Raw genomic sequence first — 17797 nt, 5'->3', positions numbered from 1 at the left:
TTTGAAGCAAAACCTGCCCACTGTGCTCTGCTCCTGGTACCTCAGGCCTCTCCTGCCTGGGCCTGGCCTCTTTGAAGCATCCCAGGTGGAGAGGACTTGGCTAGAGTGGCTGACTTTCCATTTCTAGTCACTATCAACCATAGTAAATTGGTTTGGGCAGAGTTGGGGTCAAATATTTATTCGAGGTTTTCTTTAATAGTGGGGGCAGGTTCGTGCTGCGGTCCCGCCACTGTCCCTTCTAGGTGGGACTGGCATGCTTGAATTTGCTTGTAGTTAAAACAGCAGGACAATGGACTTTGTTGTAGAGCCACTGAGGCACTTTCTTCTGGATCCTGAAGGAATGCAGCAGCAAGGACCTTGCTTTCAGTTCTGATTTGGAAATAACTTTAACTTACAAAAATCTTTAAAAAAATTTCCAAAATATTGCAAAATAAGGAGAATAAAGCCACCCAGCAGTCAGCAGTTACGCGTTGCTGTCCTTTCCCTGTGTGGGCATGTCCCTCACTTGCAGGTTGCACTGTGCCAGGAGTTCGCCTCATGTGGCTCAGGTCCCCAGGCATTCCGTTGCTGGAGAAGGACACTGGTGTCCCACTAGCCTCCCCCTCCTCCTGTCTAGGGCCCAGTCCTAAGCCAGTTGCTGCTTGAAACTGGTGACCCTCCAGCCTTGGAGTGGGACGCTCCCACGGCTTTCCCTCATTTTCTTTCATTCTTCCATGCTGTTTTTGAAGAATGCTTTTAGTTTTGGGCTGGTCTGGCATCTCCTGTGGCTTGCTAAGTCATGCCTGGATGCTGTGGTGTGTGCTGGGTGTGCGTCCACCTAGTATGATCAGACTCTGCAGGGAGACCTTAGTTTGTGTAGGCCCAGACTGGGGGTTGTTGGTGGTCCCTGCTTGGTTTTTCCCGTGAGGATAGGAAGATGAGTATCCATCCCTTCAGCTTCCCAGTCCAGGGTCCTTGCCTTCTGTTAGCTTTTGTGCTGATGTCAGTGTGTACCGGGAAGGCCTGACTTTCCATGACACCTGCTACAGCAGGACATGGGTGTGGCAGGGGAGGCCTAGGGTCCCGGGAGCAGCTGTGCCTCAGTAGCCACCCATCAGTGAGATTGATAATAAAATTGGACTCTTGCCTCCAAGGAGACCTTGACTACTGGGTGTGTGCTACAGTAGCTGGGGTGGGGTGGTGGGGTTGGTGGGAGTCTGTCGGTGGTGTTGTGCATTTGTATCCAGAGGCAAATTCTGGGCTTTTCAGGCTTTGAGGGCATAAAATAATATTTTAAATGACATTGTCTCTCGTTTTCATGATTCTGTGATTTTTGTGCATCGATACTGTGAGGGGAAAGGCTCTTGCCACTCTGACCTGAACTGTCCTGTGAGTCCCATCCGCTGTAAAGTTCGACAACGCAGAGGTGTCAGGAAGGAAAGGAGAAAGTGTCGGACTCTGCTTTCCAGAAGGGATGCTTGGAGTGGGAGCTCGGAGAGTGCGCCTAGAGCTGTGCCCACGCCAGGGCAGTGGTGGTTCTTGGTGTCTCTTCTTTGGTTTCTCATGATATTTACCCAGGAGTTTCCTTCCTTCCCTCCTCTTTCTCTCTCTCTCTCTGTCTCCCTCTCTTTTTTTGTTTTTAGTTGTTGCTAGACCTTTATTTACTTAGATGAGGTGCTGAGAATGGAACCCAGTGCCTCACACATGCCAGGCAAGTTTGCTACCAGCGAGCCATAACCCCAGCCCCAGCTCCTCTGTCTCTCTCTCTAATAAAGCAAAACAAACATTTTTATTTGTCAAAATATGGTTCAGCCCAAGGAGTTTTCAAACGAGAAGCAGTGGAGCCTCCTCTGAAGTACTTGGTGTGGCCCTAGTACCATGTGTGGCTTCTGGGACCCTGCAGTCTTCTTGTCCCCCTCCCAGCAGCACTCTGTTTGGGTAGGCTCTTGTGAGTGTGTGGACACACTGTGGCCTGGACTTCTGTCCTCAGGTCTTCATGCGCCTGGCCCCTCGCAGCTGCTGTTTGGTGCCAACCTGGCTGAAGCCGGAGAACCCAGTGTGAAGAAGGCGCCATCTGCAGGAGCTGTCTTGAGGTGGGATTCAGAGTGGGAGAGTGGCCACACTCTTTGACTGTGCATGTGAGTTGCTAGTTACAGACTGGCCCTATCACCCCTCCTCTGGCCTGGGTGGGACTTGGGTGTGTGTCTTGCCCTGGGCTGTGTGCGCTAGTTATTGGACCTCTCGTCCCCTTGGCTTGCTTCTTATTTTCAGTGATACCTGTAAAAATATATATATTTGAATTAGGAAATATTTAGAGAGAACCCACCGGTTCTGCAACTTAGCTTCAAAAGTTCATGTACCTGGTCAGGATTCCTTTACCTGTCCTCCCCTTCTGTCGTGGAGAAGGGAGAAGTTTCAGTCGTGTAATTTCACCCATGAATGTGTGTGGACTCTTAAAATCATAACCAGTGTAGCCACGTGGATCAGGCTTTTCTCACTTGGTGTAGGGTCAGAAGGCTTTCGCGTTCGTCCTTCAGGGTGGCGCGAGTTGTCGGTGCTGTCGGCCATATGGCTGGGCCTGCTGGTTTTGGGGTCCTACCCTGTCTCTTGCCCTGTTGTGGCCTTGCACCAAGCCACCCAGTTGAGGTAGGCCACCCTTCTTCTTGACAGAGCCTTGTCTGCTCTTGGGTCTTTTCTGTGTGATGGTGGCACTCTGCCAGCTGGTGCTTTTGGATGAGTCCCTGTGACAGGACCCTGGCTTGCGTGGCCTCACCTCACCTGTCATGTAGGACTTTCTGAGCATCAAAGTGAAAGTTCATGGTTTGCTCTCCAAAAAATCGATTAGGGGGCTGGGGTTGTGGCTCAGTGGTAGAGCACTTGCCTGGCATGTGTGAGGCCCTGGATTTAACCCTCAGCACCACAAATAAATAAATAAATACATAAATAAAGGTCCATTGCCAACTAAAAAATATTTAGAAAGTAGAATCGGTTAGACATATTTTTAGGTAGCTTCCTTCAGTGTATAGTGTATTCTTTAAAATGAGCATTTTGTGTCTATAGGTTTTTTTTTTTTTTTGGTGCTGCTGGGATTAAATCCAGGGCCTTGTGTGTGACGCTAGCCCTCTACCAATTGAGCTCTATCCCCAGCCCTCAATTTTTTTTTAGATTTTTTTTTTTTTTTTTTTTTAAAGATTTACATATAAACCAGTTGCGGTGGGGCTAGGGATATAGCTCAGTTGGTAGAGTGCTTGCCTTGCAAGCACAAGGCCCTGGGTTTATTCCCCAGCACCACAAAAAAGCCCCCCCAAAAACCAGGTACCGTGGTGCATGCCTGTAATCCCAGCGGCTCAGGAGGCTGAGGCAGGAGGATCATGAGTTCAAAGCCAGCCTCAGCAAAAGCAAGGCCCTAAGCAACTCAGTGAGACCCTGTCTCTAAATAAAACACAAAATAGTACAAAATAGGGCTGAGGATGAGACTTAGTGGTTGAGTGTCCCTAAGTTCAATCCCTGGTACCAAAAAAAACCCCCAAAAACCAAAACAACAACAAAAAAACTTATATATGATGGCATTGTGGGTCTTGGAGTATTTTTGTGGACAATGTGACAATGACAGCTGAGGTAGGCTTTTCTCATCTTTGTCTGATCTCAGACTAGGATTGCCAATGGAGAGCTGATTGGAAGGAGATTTTATAAATACCCTTTTAAATTAAGGCTCCCTTTTATTTCTCTTAACAAAACCCCCCCAAATTTATGATACAAAGTATGTCAATATGCATTAATGTTATTTTTTTCAAATGATTGAGAGACTTGTTTGTTAGTACTGTAGATTTTAGTATATTGTAAGAACTGATAACATTCATTATATACCAAGTAATATGTAGACCATATGTGAAAATAATAACCCCAGATAGCCCTGGGGACCCATGTGGCCCTTCCCTGTTAGAAGGTGAGGTTTGCTCACACACACCCTTTTTACTGCACCCATCCGTGGAAACGTTTTATCACTTCTTTTAAAACAACTTTACTGAGATACAATTCACACACATAAAATTTTCACCCATTTAAAGTGTACAGTTCAGTGGATTTGTTTACTTATTTATTTATTTTTACCTTAACTGATTTTAGAGCATTTTTATCAACCCCAAAAGAAACCCCCGCCCCCCCCCCCCCCAAATTCTGCTGCCGGCCTGCTTTGTCTTGGTGGCATGCCTCTTCAGGCAGTGTTGTGTAAACAGAACCCGTACTGCTTCTCCTTTGTGTTGGCTTCTTGGGTGGATCAGTGGTAGCATGGATCAGTACTTCCTTCCTTTTTGTCGCTGAGTAATGTTCCATTGTATCAATAAATTACGTTTTAAAAATATACTCATCTTGGGCTGGGGATGTGGCTCAAGTGGTAGTGCGCTCGCCTGGCATGCGCGGGGCACTGGGTTTGATCCTCAGCACCACATAAAAATAAAAAATAAAGATGTTGTGTCCACCGAAAACTAAAAAATAAATATTAAAAAATTCTCTCTCTCTCTCTTAGAAAAAAATATGCTCATCTTTTGGTGGATATTTGGGTTTTTGCTTTGTGACTTAGGAGCAGCTCTGCATCAAACATTTGTGTACAGGTTTTTGTGTGGACCTGGGTTTTTGTTTCTCTTCCCAGGAGAGGAGTTGCTGGGTCACATGGTAATGCTGCTGAGCATTTTTAGGAACTGCTGCAGATTCTCATTCCCTTGTCTTTTGATGATAGCCATGTAGTGATATGAAGCAATAGTTGTTTGTGGCTTTGATTCACAATTCCCTGATGGCTAAAACTGTGGAACATCTTACTTATTGTCTGTGTGTGTGTTTTCTTTGGACAAATGTCCATTCACACCCCCTGCCCCCTTTATTTATTTATTTACTTATTTATCTGACTTACTGTTCAGTTATTGATTCTTTTCTGGGAGGGGTACTGGGGTTTGGACTCAGGGGCACTCAACCACTGAGCTACATCCCCTGACCTATTTTGTATTTTATTTAGAGACAGGGTCTCATTGAGTTGCTTAGCGCCTTGCCTTTGCTGAGGCTGGCTTTGAAATCAAGATCCTCCTGCCTCAGCCTCCTGAACCGCTGGGATTACAGGCGTGCGCCATTGCGCCTGGCCAGCTATTAATTTTTTATTATGGATACTAGATTCCCATCAGATACATGATTTGCAAGTGTTTGTTCTCATTCTGTAGGTTACCTTAGTACTTTATTCACGGTATCCTTTGAAGCAAAACAGTTTTTAAATTTTTAGGAGGTCCAATTTTATCATCTCTTTTTTATCTTTTAGTACTGGGGATTGAACCCAGGGCCTTGGGTATGCTGTGCAAGAGCTCTACACTTGAGTTATGCAGCCTTTAATTTTAGTTTTTGGAGATAGAGTCTTGCTAAGTTGCTGAGGCTGGCCTCAAGCTCGTGATCCTTCTCAGTAGCTTGCAGTATAGGTGTGTACTACCATGGTGGCTCTTTTTTCTCTTTGATTGCTAGTGCTTTGGATGTCTTGTCTAAAAATGTTTTTAGGCAAAACCTGGGGTCATTTAACAGGAGTTTTAGAATGCTCTGAATCTTTAGTAGTTCTTTAGTAATACATTTTTGTCCTAGGAACATCTGCAGCATCTCTTGGCCCTCCTGGGCCTGTGTAGCTGTGACTGTCTCACTCCACACCTACTCTTCTTTTGTCCTTCTGTTTGTAGATCAGGATGTGATCCTGATCCCACCTATACTAGGGATTGAACCCAAGGATGCTCTGCCACTGAGCTGCACCATCAGCCCTTTTTACTTGAGGCTGACCTTGAACTTGCCATCCTCTTCTGCATGGGCATGTGTGTTAAAAGGCCAACGGCAAGTCTAGCACATCTTTTCCCTGGGCCTAGTGTTCCTCCTGCCTGTAAAACAGAGGTGCAAGTGTGCCCACCCTGGTAGGTGTGAGAGTTGAAGGACATAGCCGCGGTCAGGAATCTGCCCTGCACCTTGGGACACCCTCTGTCAGTGGGAGTGGGCTGCTATCTCTTCTGTTTTCCGTCAGGATTGTCTTATAAAGGCAGCTCTTAGGGTCAGGGTGTTCATGGCTTGTGCTTGTTGTGTCTGATTTGAATAATCCTCATTTCTCTGAGGTCTGAAAATGTTTTCTCGTGGCAACTTTAGTTTGTGCCTGCCCTCTGGCCATCCTCCTGCTCTGTTTGGTCTGGCCTGCCTGGCTCCCTGAGCTGACTCCACGTCTAGCCTGGCAGCACATGGAAGTGCTCAGCAGATGCTGTTCAGTGGATGTTGCTAGTCCACTTAGGGTTGGTTTTTGAATTTTCATTGTGGGTGTTATTTGTTCCATAATCACTGCTTGGTGGCTTCTTTGTTCATAGAGATCCATGATACCTCTTGTACGCTCTACAGGTTTTCTCCGTGACCGGTTTTGTTCTTTGGAGTTCTGCTCTTGCCCAGCCTGTTCACAAGGGTGAGATCTGCTGCCTCTGCAGGTGCATTGGTGTTGATCCTGATTCTGTAAGAGTTTTAAGGTCAAGCTGTCAGGTTTCTGGACAAGTCTTCGGAAGGTGGAATTTTTGTGGACTCTACACTTGGATTTGGCGATGATTACATGTATCATTTTGTCTTCCCCTCTCCAGCAGGCCTTCAGGGTCACTCAGTAACAGTCTGTAACTTTCTCCCTTTGCAAGGGCTGCCCAGCCAGCCCGTAAACTCCTATGGTACTCCCCTGCAGGATGTGGCCGTGCTCTCCTGGAAGCTTTCTGTGCACCCTTGGAGGTGGCTGACCTTCCAGGGTCAAAACTGCCAATGTCCTTGGTCTGGGTGTGTTGTGACCTTTCATACTTACTTGGCCTCAGGGACTCCTTTTGTCCCGCAGACCAAGTGTCCCTGCTGTGCATGACCCTTGCCCCACTGCTGCAGGCTTTGAGGAGCTGGCTGCAACTCCTCTTTCCATCCAAGCAGACTGGGGACACTCAGCCAGATCCTTTTCTGGAGAGTCTTCTTTTTGTGTTCTTTTGGGGATGGGAATAAATTTTTCAACTATTAAATCAGTTTCTAAAATAATAATTTTATTGGTGTACTTAGGTGACTCCACAAGTCAGTTTTGACAGATAAGATTTTTCTGCAGATTTGTTTTGTATCTAAGTTTTCAAATTTATTGGCATAAGATCATTTTAAATTGGGTTTCTGACTATTTTTTTCCTTCCCATTTCTTACATTGTTTTTGAAAGAATTCCTCCACACAAGACACTTCGCCGGGGAGAGTTCCACTTTATTACAAAAGGCTGTGGGCTTATATAGATCTAAGGAGAGGTGACAGGGCTTAGGTAAATGACGGGTCACTCGTTTATTGGTAAGTTCTTCCAGAAGTCAGTTCTGGAGCCCACGAAATTAGTTCTTATTGGGGCTAAGGTTTCCCGCCAGCGAGATTTGACATTGGTGTCAGCTGGAGAGTTCACACTGGTGGGAACTTTTGGCGGGAACTTTTCGCGTCAGTGAAAAAAGGGGAAAATAGGAAGAGAAGGTCCTTAGGCGCCATGTTGGGGTTTTTTTCCTGCGGTGCGGCTGCCATTATACTTTTTCCCAGCATTCCTCCCTTTTTGTTTTCTTAGGAACTAGGGTGTTGTTAGTCAGATCTGGCTGCTTCCGGCTGTGCGGGGGCAGCGCAGGGCCTAGAAGGGGAAGTGGAGGAATGTTGGGGGCGGGGGCAGGTCTGGGGATATCATGGCAACCAGAAATAAAACCCAGTGGCTGTAGACAGCTACTTCGGTAGAGGTGAAGTCTATGAAAGTTCCCTGAAGCCACAAGTCGTCGATGGCATCGAACCAGTCCTGGATGGAGGAGATTGTTGGTATCAGCCACTGGTCCTGTAACAGAGACTCTAGGAAATATTGGAAGCGTTACCTTGACATGGCGTCACCAGCACCTGAAGAAGATCAGATCAAACAAAAACAGGATGAAGATAAAAATTAAAGCAAAGGTCAGTTTTTGGCAGAAGTTCCATGTTGGGGGACTGACAGAGAAGAGGCCAAGGGCCATGAGGAGGCTTAAAAGGACATAAAGACTCAAGAATCCAGGGTGGTAGATTAAGAGGTTCTCCTGGCTCGTTGTCTCCCGCTGTCCGATGTCCGTTGCATTCCATCGCGCCTGGTAGTGAGCTTCAGCAATGAGTGAGCTGTTCTCTTGAAGATGTTGGGGGTTCATTGGTCATCAGAGGCTGGTAGTGCCTAAGCAGAAGCTGGTTGAAAGTTTGGTTAGAAATTTTCTGTAATTGGGTTTGAAGGAACTTCATTATGCAGGGCAAGAGAGCGCAAAAAAGGAGCATCCCAATAAGGGGCCCCAAGAGAGGTAGCAAGTACGTGGTGAGAGAGAATTGGAAGAACCCCGTTATGGGATTAGGGGAGGTGGGTTTGAGCAATTGGGTCAATAATTCTTGTAATTTAATAATATTTTGTTCTATTAGACCAGATTCATTAATATAATAACAACATTCTTCCCTGAGAAATAAGCAAGTACCTCCCTTTTCCGCTGTTAGAAGGTCAATTTGGTGTATGCTCGATTCTCATAGCGAGGCTTATCTAGAGAGTGTTTTTTGCATGAATTATAAGGGCATCTGCCATAGGTGTCAGGCCAGTGCTTACAGGATTCCTCAGTTTGGTCTGCTATGAAGCATAGCATTGCTGAACATAAGTGGGATGAGGTGGTCCAGTTGAATCCAGTAACATTAAGGGCCCAGTTACAGCCAGTGAAAGGGTAATTGCCTTGATCCATAAACTGAGAGTGGGTGGTGCCATCCTGTTGCCATGTCACTTGGATGTAGAAGCTCCATCTGTGGGTTGGGATAGAAGCTTGAGAGAGATTAATGATTAGTAACAGGAGAGGGTTGGCGAGAAACTTTGAGTTTGGTGGGTCCCAGCATGGTGGAAATTTGACTGTATGAGGTCCCGTCCAGCGAGGTTTCAACGACTGAGAATGTAGCTCTCAAAGTAAGACTGCATCACCCGGTTGAAGGGGGTCTGATTCAATTCCTGATTGTGCTGGAACAGAAGTAACAGATGGTGCAGGAAGACATGGGTCTGCGTGTTCTCTTAGGAGTTTGTACAGAAGTATGAGAATAGGGCAGGTAGGACACAAGGTGGGGGGAGGAGTGACAGGAAAGTTTTAGTTGATTAAGAAAGGCGCCCATAGAACAGCTCAGAGGGGCTAAGGCCTAAGGGGGCTCTAGGGGTTGCCCGAATTTGGGTGAGGGCCAATGGCAAAAGATTGGGCCAGGACAATCTGAGTTCAATAGCAAATTTGGTGAGATGGTCCTTGAGAATGCTGTGAGTCCTGTCAACCTTACCCGAGGATTGGGGTCAGTGGGGGATGTGGAGCCTCCTTTGGAAACTAGTTGAACAACCTGAGAAATGAAGGCTGGACCGTTGTCTGACTGGATGGAGGCAGGAAGTTCGAACCTAGGAGTGATCTGCTCAATGAGGATGGAGGCGACAGTGTCAGCAGTTTCCGATGGTGTCAGCAGTTTTCCTGGAGGTAGGGAAGGCTTCTATCCAACTGTAAGAGAGTGCTATCCCCAAATCACAAACAGTTAAATCCTGTGTCAAGGCCTGACCAAAGAGGTAGGGACTGTCCCTGAAGCCTTGGGGTAGGCCTGTCCATGTCAGCTGTTGAAACCTAAAGGATGTAAGGTCTTCCCATGTGAAGGTAAAGAGGTAATAAGAGTCAGGATGCAGAGGCACTGTAAAGAAGCCAGCTTTAAGATCCAGGTCAGTAAAGTGAATGGTCAATGGGGGATATGAGAAAGAAAAGCATGAGGGTTGCAAGCCACCGAGTGGATGGGAATAACTACCTCATTAATTAGGCGGAGTTCCTGGACTAAGTGATAGGCTCCTGAGGATTTGTGTAACAGAAATATGGGAGTGTTGCAGGGGGAGTCTTAGGGACTCGAAGGAAATTTAAGTTTGGCATTTCAGCTGGATACGGACTGGCTAGTGGCGGGAGGCTATGACTGGTGTGGAGATGTCCCAGACCTGGGGATCAACTAGATCAGGGGGCAGTGGCACAGTAGGTACTGTCAGGTCATTAGAGAGGGTAAGGATTAGAGGCAGAAGGAGATGGGTGGTAGTATTCTTGGGGTATAGTTAAAGGGTGGCTCCTAGTAATTGGAGAACATCTCTGCCTAGGAGAGGAACTGGCAGGATGGAATGACCAGAAAAGAGTGAGTGAATGGGTGTCCCTCCAGGGCACAGGCCAGCTTTACAGTTCTGTTTGGGGAGAAGGGTTTGTTATCCATCCCCATAACTGAGACCTGGGAAGGAAACAGAGGCCTAGAATGGGCAGGCAAGACAGAATAGGTAGCCCCCGTGTCCACAAGGAAGCTTATGGACTTACCCGCTGCCTGGAGCATTACCCTGGGCTCAGAGAGGGCGATGGGGGTCTTTGAATCTGGGCTTCTTCAGTCTTCTGCGAACCCCAAAAGTTCAGGAGAGGGGACTGCCTGACTGGTCATACCCCTGCGTAGAGGCGCTGAGGAAGGGCCAGCCATGGGGCAGTCACTCTTCCAATGTCCTGTCTGGTTACAGGTGGGGCATGGCCTTGGGAGTAAGCCATGGGTCTGGGCATTGGCGAGCCCAGTGACCTTCACATCCACATTTGAGGCAAGCTTCTGGTGGAGAGGAATGCTGGTTCCCCTCTGAAACTTCTGCTGGAGACGTAGGCCTCAGAGCCTGCAATGGAGCCTGCTTCAAAGGCCATTTTCACCAGATCTCAGATAGGGGTCTGAGGGCCCTCCTCAACTCATTTGAGTTTTTTCTAATATCATAGGCCAATTGAGTAATGAAATGGGTTGCTAACACTGTAGCCCTGGTGGGAGACTCAAGGTCCAGCTTAGTGTATTTGGTTAGGGCCTCTGTAAGGCAGTTGAGAAATAAGGATGGATTTTCATCAGGATTCTGGGTAATTTCTTTCAGTTTATTGAAGTTAACTATCTTATCAGAAACTGCTTGCATGCCTGCTATAAGATATTGGACCACGCGAGCACAGTGACGGCGACCTTGATGGCCATCTTGATAGTCCCAGTTAGGTTTGGTTAGGGGAACAGCTGCTTCACCTGTGGGGAGAGTCATATCTGTTAAACGAATTTGGTCAGCATGATCTCGAGCAGCCTGCTGAATGCGGGCTCGCTCATCTGGGGTCAGAGTAGAGGACAGAACAACATAGACGTTGTGCCAGGTAAGATCATAGGTCTGGGAGAGATATCGGAATTCCTTAATATAAGCAGAAGAGTCAGCAGAGAAGGATCCAAGACATTTTGCAATCTGGGAAAGATCAGATCTTGAAGCGAAAATGGGACGTGCACTTGGACTATCCCTTCAGCACCAGCTACTTCCCTGAGAGGACAAAGGAACTGTGGGTTATCTGATAAGAGGGATTGGTGGGACCCGTGTGGGTAGAAGAGAGGCATGAGTAGGGGGAGGGGAAAGGGCTTATCAGTAGAAGAGGTGAGCAGAGTGGGGGAGGAGGGATCCGGAGAGTCCCACCCATTGCAGCCAGGTGGGACCCATCCTGCCCGCCCTTTGGAACCGGGTGGCAAAAGGGAGGCCAAAAGGGAGGCGCAAGCAAGTCAAGGGCTCGCGGGAAAGCTGCCGTAGCGCAATGAAGGTGAAGGGACGACGGGGCGAGCCGCAGGCTGAGGTGGGATCCACAGGCCTCTCCAGGCTGCCAAGGGCGCACTACCGGCCCTTTTCGCCCACCTCACCGGGAAGGTGGAGCACCAGTGCACGTGTCTGGTGGCCAGGCAGACTGGAAGCACGCAGACAGGGCCACGGGTGGCGGGTGGCGGACAGGAAGAAGAGGGAGGGGAGGGGGATGTCTTCACGGAGGAAGAGGAGGGGAAGTGCGCAGACAGGGCCTCTGCAGCAGGGAGGGGGAGGGGACGCGGTACTGCTGGGAGGGAGTGCAGACATGAAGAGCGGAGGGAAGGTTGGGAGCAGAGAGCAGAGGGCAGGACTGGAAGACCTGGGAATCTCCTTCCACCCTTTCTGACGCTAGCAGTAGTTCCCGGAGAAGATTTTGGATCTAATGAGCCTTCTAGAGGCCAATGATTGCCATTATCCAGAGGATATGTAGGCCAATCTTGGGTACAGAATTTGATCAGGAGTTTGGGCTTGATGTCTGGTGTGAGGGAGAGTGTGGCCAGAATTTTTATTAGACATTTGAGGGGTGAGGCTTCAGGTACAGACGAAGAGACACCCATGGTCACAGGGAGAGATGGAAGAGAGAGAGAGAGAGAGAGAGAGAGAGAGAGAATAAGAGTAAGAGAGAGGGACAAAGAGAAAACCCGGGTTGGAATAGCTTTCTGGAAGCTCAGGGCAAACGAGTGATCAAGTGGGCGTCCCCAAAATGACCCACCTTCGCGAGGATACAGAGGGCACTACCTGGTCGTTACCAGTGAAGTGCGATCTGTGAGACCCAATAGGGCTGGAGCCACAGGCAACCTGACGTCAGGAAAGTTTTTGACTGGAGCGAAAGAGTCAGGAATGAGAGGAACGGAGCTCTGGCGGAGGAGGAAGAAACTGGGGAGCCTCTTGTGTAAACCCAGAAGCCTCTCGCCCAAAAGGGAAGTGGATCACCAGAGGGTCCACTGTGGCCAGTGAAGGTCTTAGTGGGGTGGGTTCCCTCCTCCCTACCGGGCGTCAGGAGTGTGCCGGACAGTCACGGTCACAGTTCCTGCTGTTAGCCCGAAGAGAGTTGGTGAGCCGCGGAGGGGGGACTTACCTAGACCAGTTCAGTGGTCAGTGCAGTGAACCAGCGTCTGAAAGAGCAGACTAGGGCGGAGTGTCTCGGTGGAGCCGGGCCCGGGGCTCTTGTTAAAATGAGCTCACCCGTGTCCTGGGTTTCGGCACCAGAATGAAAGAATTCCTCCACACAAGACACTTCGCCGGGGAGAGTTCCACTTTATTACAAAAGGCTGTGGGCTTTATATAGATCTAAGGAGAGGTAGCAGGGCTTAGGTAAATGACGGGTCACTCGTTTATTGGTAAGTTCTTCCAGATGTCAGTTCCAGAGCCCACGAAATTAGTTCTTATTGGGGCTAGGGTTTCCCCCCAGTGAGATTTGAAATTGTCGCCTGCGGGAGAGTTTACACTGGCGGGAACTTTTCGTGCCAGTGAAAAGGGAAAATAGGAAGAGAAGGTCCTTAGGCGCCATGTTGGGTTTTTTTTCCTGGGGTGCGGCTGCCGTTATACTTTTTCCCCAACAGTTTTGGTCTTTTTTCCTTGAAGGGGTCTTTCTGAAGTTGACTGGCCTTTCCTTCCAAGAACAAGTTTTGGTTTTGTGAGGCTTCCTTGTGTATTCTTTTTCTCCTGTACGCCGTGCTGGGGTGGAATCCAGGGCCTGGTGCTCCTGGGCCAGTGCTCCACTCTGAGCTGCACCCAGCCTGGTGCTGGCGTCCTCACAGTGCTGGCTCTTTCAGTCCGTATGTTTCATTTCAGGTAGTTTTTGTTAATGTAGTCTCTGTCGACAGGTGTTCAGGAATCTCCTCCTTGCCATGCAGTGAGCACCTGACTCTGCCACTCTGGTGATCTTTCCTCTTTGAAGGGACCCTTCCCCAGTCGCCCCCAATGCATGTCGTGGCTTAACAGGTGTATATCAGGTTGCTTTTCTGGCATCTCAGTCCAGGTTTCAGGGGCCTCTTTCTTGTTTCTTTGAATTGTGTCTTTGTTGAGATCAGTTGTAGTCTGTTTTCCCTTAACTCTTGATTAAAAGTTGAGATGGGGGCTTAAGTCGTTGCAGCCTGGAAGCTTCTCTTCCATTCTCTTCCCCTCTCAAATTCTGAATTCTTTAGCTCTTTCCTTACGTGAGTCCCTAAAGTAATTTTAAAAAGCAGTTTGCACTTTGAATTGGAATCTGGCGTTTTTCACTCCAGGGTCCAGTGGTGGAGAGTTGTAACTTCTAGGACATGAAGTGATATGCACATACTTCTGAAGGTGGTGTGGTGGATTGAGAGTAGTCTGGCACTTGACCTGGCACATCTGGCTTCTATCCAGAGCTGCTTTCTTTCTGTTGTCCATTGTCCCAGTGCATGCCAGGTGGACCTAGGTTTCCTCTTGATAAGTTGTTAAAATTGTCAGTACACATGGAAACACCAAGTATTCAGCTTGAGAGTTGACCACAGGTGATGCTTACTGGAGATGTGTATCTGGAGTAAATGGAATTTATTGTTGCAATTTTTTTTTATATTTATTTTTTAGTTTTAGGTGGACACAGTATCTTTATTTTACATTTATGTGGTGCTGAGGATTGAACCTAGTGCCTCCTGCGTTCCAGGAGAGCACTCTACCACTGAGCCACAACCCCAGCCCTGGAGTAAATGGGATTTTAAAAAAGACAGCTTCCACGCTGGGTGCAGTGGCACGCACCTGTAATCCCAGCTGCTCGGGAGGCCGAGAGAGGAGGATCACAAGCTCAAAGCCAGCTTCAGCAATGGCGAGGCGCTTAGCAACTTAGACCCTGTTTGTAAATAAAATAGAATGTAGGGTTGGGGATGTGGCTCAGTGGTTGAGTGCCCCCTGAGTTCAATAAAAAAAAAAAAAGCTTAACCTTTTCACGGACAAACATTACTTACTGTGGGAGTGAGACAAGTTCACCCTCAGTTCTTGTCCTGGTTTGTTTTTATATGGTGGAAATGTTGGTCACATCTAAAGTAGGTTGTATTAAATGCAGTTTTATGGTAGCACTGTACTCAAGTTTTAGCTTCCAAAAAAACTATTTAAAATATTATACCAAGGGCTGGGGCTCAATGGAAGAATGCTTGCCTAGCATGTATGAGGCCCTGGGTTTGATCTTCAGCACCAAATAAATGAATAAAGTAAGCCAAAAAAAATGTTGTACCAAAAATTACAAACTGATGTTAATCAGTTGACCTCCGCTTAAATGCTTGAATTTCTCCAGAAGGTAGAAGGTGGGCAAGCTTAAGCCCTTCAGAAGGTTTAGAGTAACCAGCTATTGCAAGGCGTAGGTGTTTATTGTTATCTCTAAAGGCTGTATCACCAAAATGTACCTGAAACCTTCCCCTTGAAGACACCTTGCTTTTAAAATCAGCTGTACTGAGAAAATTTTGAGTGCACTGTTGATGAATATTTAAAAATTTTGTACATACAATACAAGACTGGAAAGGTTGTAAAACTGATGTGTGCATTATTGATTTACTGTAAACACCTTGTAACCACCATTCATGTTAGAAGGCAAGACCTTGCTAGCCCCATCCCCTTCTAGCCTCTTCCCATCCTCTAGGACCCAGCATTTTTTGGAGCTGCAAGTTCAAGCTGGGGCAGCCTCATGGATTTGGCCTCTGGTGGGAGCAAGTGTGGCAAGACAGGAAGCCAGAGTGTGGAGAGCAGCTGTTGTTTTGACCTTCCACTGGGCACCTCTTCAAATTGCCACGCTGGCAATTAGGCTTCTTGTCCATGGACTCTTGGGACAGACTACATCCAGCATTTATGTCTTTTGATCTCTCTTCTTTGGTCTCTTCATTGCAATTTAATTGTTGGGGGTCCTCCCAGGTTCTTGTCTGCAGCGGACCCCCGACTGGGCTTGGGCTGATTGTGTGTCCCTGGTGCAGTCTGGTGTGTTGTTCCACCCTGCACTCCTAGTAAGCTGGTAGTTAGACTGGTTGATGGGTGCAGGTTGGAGTGTGGCTGTGTTTGCTGCCAGGAGGTAGTGGCTGCAGCCTGTGCACCTGGTGCCGCCTCGGGGTGAGCCATTGCTCACGAGGGCAGAGCCAGTGTTGGCACCTGTGGTGTCTGGGTGCTGTCTTCTGGGGTGCACTTTACATGTGATTCCATTGCAGCCCTGGGGCTATGCATGTTTCCAGAGATCCTGCTGCTGCAGAAGGTGTGGTTGTCTTATGAGGTGCTTCATGAAGTGGATTGCAACCAGCATTTCCTTGGCTCTTCAGATTGCTCAAACATACTTCCATTTGTTTTGCCTCATCTGATCATTAAAAGAACCCAAGGGTCTGTGTCCCAGCATCCCTGTCTGGGTGCAGCTGCTCTGGGCTGTGTAGTGTTAGGATTCACACAGTTCACTTCACAGTCAGAAGTGGTTAAACTGCTGTGCCAAGCAGTAGTCCATGAGCTGAGCATGACCAGCCCTATCCAACTTGTGGTTGTAGAACCTGTGTGGGGCCATGGTCTGAGCCCAAGGGTCCCCCACTCCACTTTTGCTAAAGCCCAGCCTTTTAGTGTGCTGCAGTCACCTTCATTGGAGATGTGGGCTGGGTGCCTGGGCTGCCTTGAGCATGCAGGCACAGAAAGGGTCCTGGTGACCCAAGGAGAGCCTCAGGGCAGGAGACCTACAGCAGAGAGATTGGGAGCAGTCTCAGGAAGGAGCTGTGCTTTCTACCTGATGTTTTTGTTTATTGTTTATTTTGTAAAAGTTTTGATTTGAAGTCTTCAAAAAGTTGAACTCAAAATTCCTTAATTTTAATTTAAGGAGCCATCCGATATTATAAAACAGTTTTGAAACTTTTGATGTTTGGTGGGGGGTGAGGAGCTGCTTATTGCAGTAAGTGCTGGTTTATGATTGAATTTATCATTTTTTTGGCTTCCTTGAGGCAAATTGATGATGGGCCGTCTTTTGTTCTAGCAGAAAGCCTCTCTGGCTGGCCTTTAAGGGTTTAAATAAGGACCTCATTCTCATGCACTTGTTTTTATCATTTTGCATTTTGTAGTCCCTAGAAAAATGAGGTTTCTCAGGAGTCTGGAGAGGCCCAGTTGTCACTTAGTCAGAACAGACTCTTCCCACCCTGGCTGTCAGTTGCTGTCCCTCCAGTGGGCCAGTCTGTCTTCCTTGAGGGTTGAGTGGCACCAAGGCCCACAGTGTCAGTCTGAGAAGCCTCAGCACCGCAGTGATGGCCCCAGCCAGCCCGTGAATAGTCGACAGAGCACACAAAGAATCACAAGTACTTAAAGCTTTGCTCAATTCTTTCGTTTTAGATGTTTAATCTGATACATATTTTGGTAGATGAAATCTTCAAATAGCTGAATTGTGAACTTTGTTTTTGTATCACTAGGGATAGTAGAAATAATGTATATCATGGCTCAGGAGAAGACTAAATTGTGAACCTGTGGTTTTATTAAAAGTAATGCTTCATTTCTAGTTTCTTTGATGAAAACATTTGAATGTACTGCTTCAAAGCTAAACTCTGAGTTTTTCCATGTTTTAGATTAAATAGGATTGCGAATCAGGTGGCCATTCAGCGGAAGAAGCAGTTTGTGGAGCGAGCCCACAGCTACTGGTTACTCAAAAGGCTGTCTAGGAATGGCGCTCCCCTGCTGCGGCGGCTCCAGTCCAGCCTGCAGTCCCAGAGAAACACGCAGCAGGTACGTGCATGCGCCTTGTCAGCCTCAGTGTCTCTTGCCTCCTGACACACTGACCACACTGAGCAGACAGCCCCTGGCATGGAGGACACTTTCTTTAGGCAGGATGTGGCACTGGGCCTTTGTGCTGGGATTGTGCAGGTGACACATGCATCCTCATGGCCTGTGTGTCTGCTCTTCCTTCTGTCGCTGCACAGGCTGATGAATTGTCGGCCCCATGCCTGGCACTTGGCAGCTCTGGGGCCAGAAAGTGCTGCCGAGGGAAGCTGTTGTAACATTGGCTGCGTGAGTGTTCAGAGCAGGGACCGCAGGAAGAGTTGGAGGAGCGCCTGGGTCTGATGGCTGGTCTGCACGGTGGGCCCTGGCAGCGTTGCATAGGAGTGATTTGTTTCCGGGCTTTGCTCTGAAGGCCAGTTTTAGCATTTAGTGAGGAGACCGGACAAGATGGG

At 47.9% G+C, this 17797-nt stretch overlaps 1 protein-coding gene across 8 annotated transcripts in view; it reads left to right on the top strand.

Moving 5' to 3' along the window:
* Brd1 (bromodomain containing 1) overlaps positions 1-17797 on the top strand; it is a 72914-nt gene that overhangs the window by 28476 nt on the left and 26641 nt on the right. For 7 of the 8 annotated variants that reach the window (XR_009226716.1, XM_058579091.1, XM_046443513.2 and 4 more), the window contains exon 3: positions 17195-17351. The exons of the other annotated variant lie outside the window; for it this stretch is intronic. Coding sequence is in view for 6 of the 7 variants with exons in the window: in XM_058579091.1 (XP_058435074.1) it covers positions 17195-17351 (157 nt within the window). In the remaining variant the exon portion in view is untranslated. The remainder of the gene's footprint in view (positions 1-17194; positions 17352-17797) is intronic. 8 annotated transcript variants of the gene reach the window in all.

Source organism: Marmota monax, unplaced genomic scaffold (assembly GCF_021218885.2).
Source record: "Marmota monax isolate L192 unplaced genomic scaffold, Marmota_monax_Labrador192_F-V1.1 WCK01_AAM20220418_F8-fsc00234, whole genome shotgun sequence".
Classification (NCBI taxonomy): domain Eukaryota; kingdom Metazoa; phylum Chordata; class Mammalia; order Rodentia; family Sciuridae; genus Marmota; species Marmota monax.
Note: the sequence above shows the minus strand (reverse complement) of the source record. Positions and strands in the feature narration are given on the sequence as shown.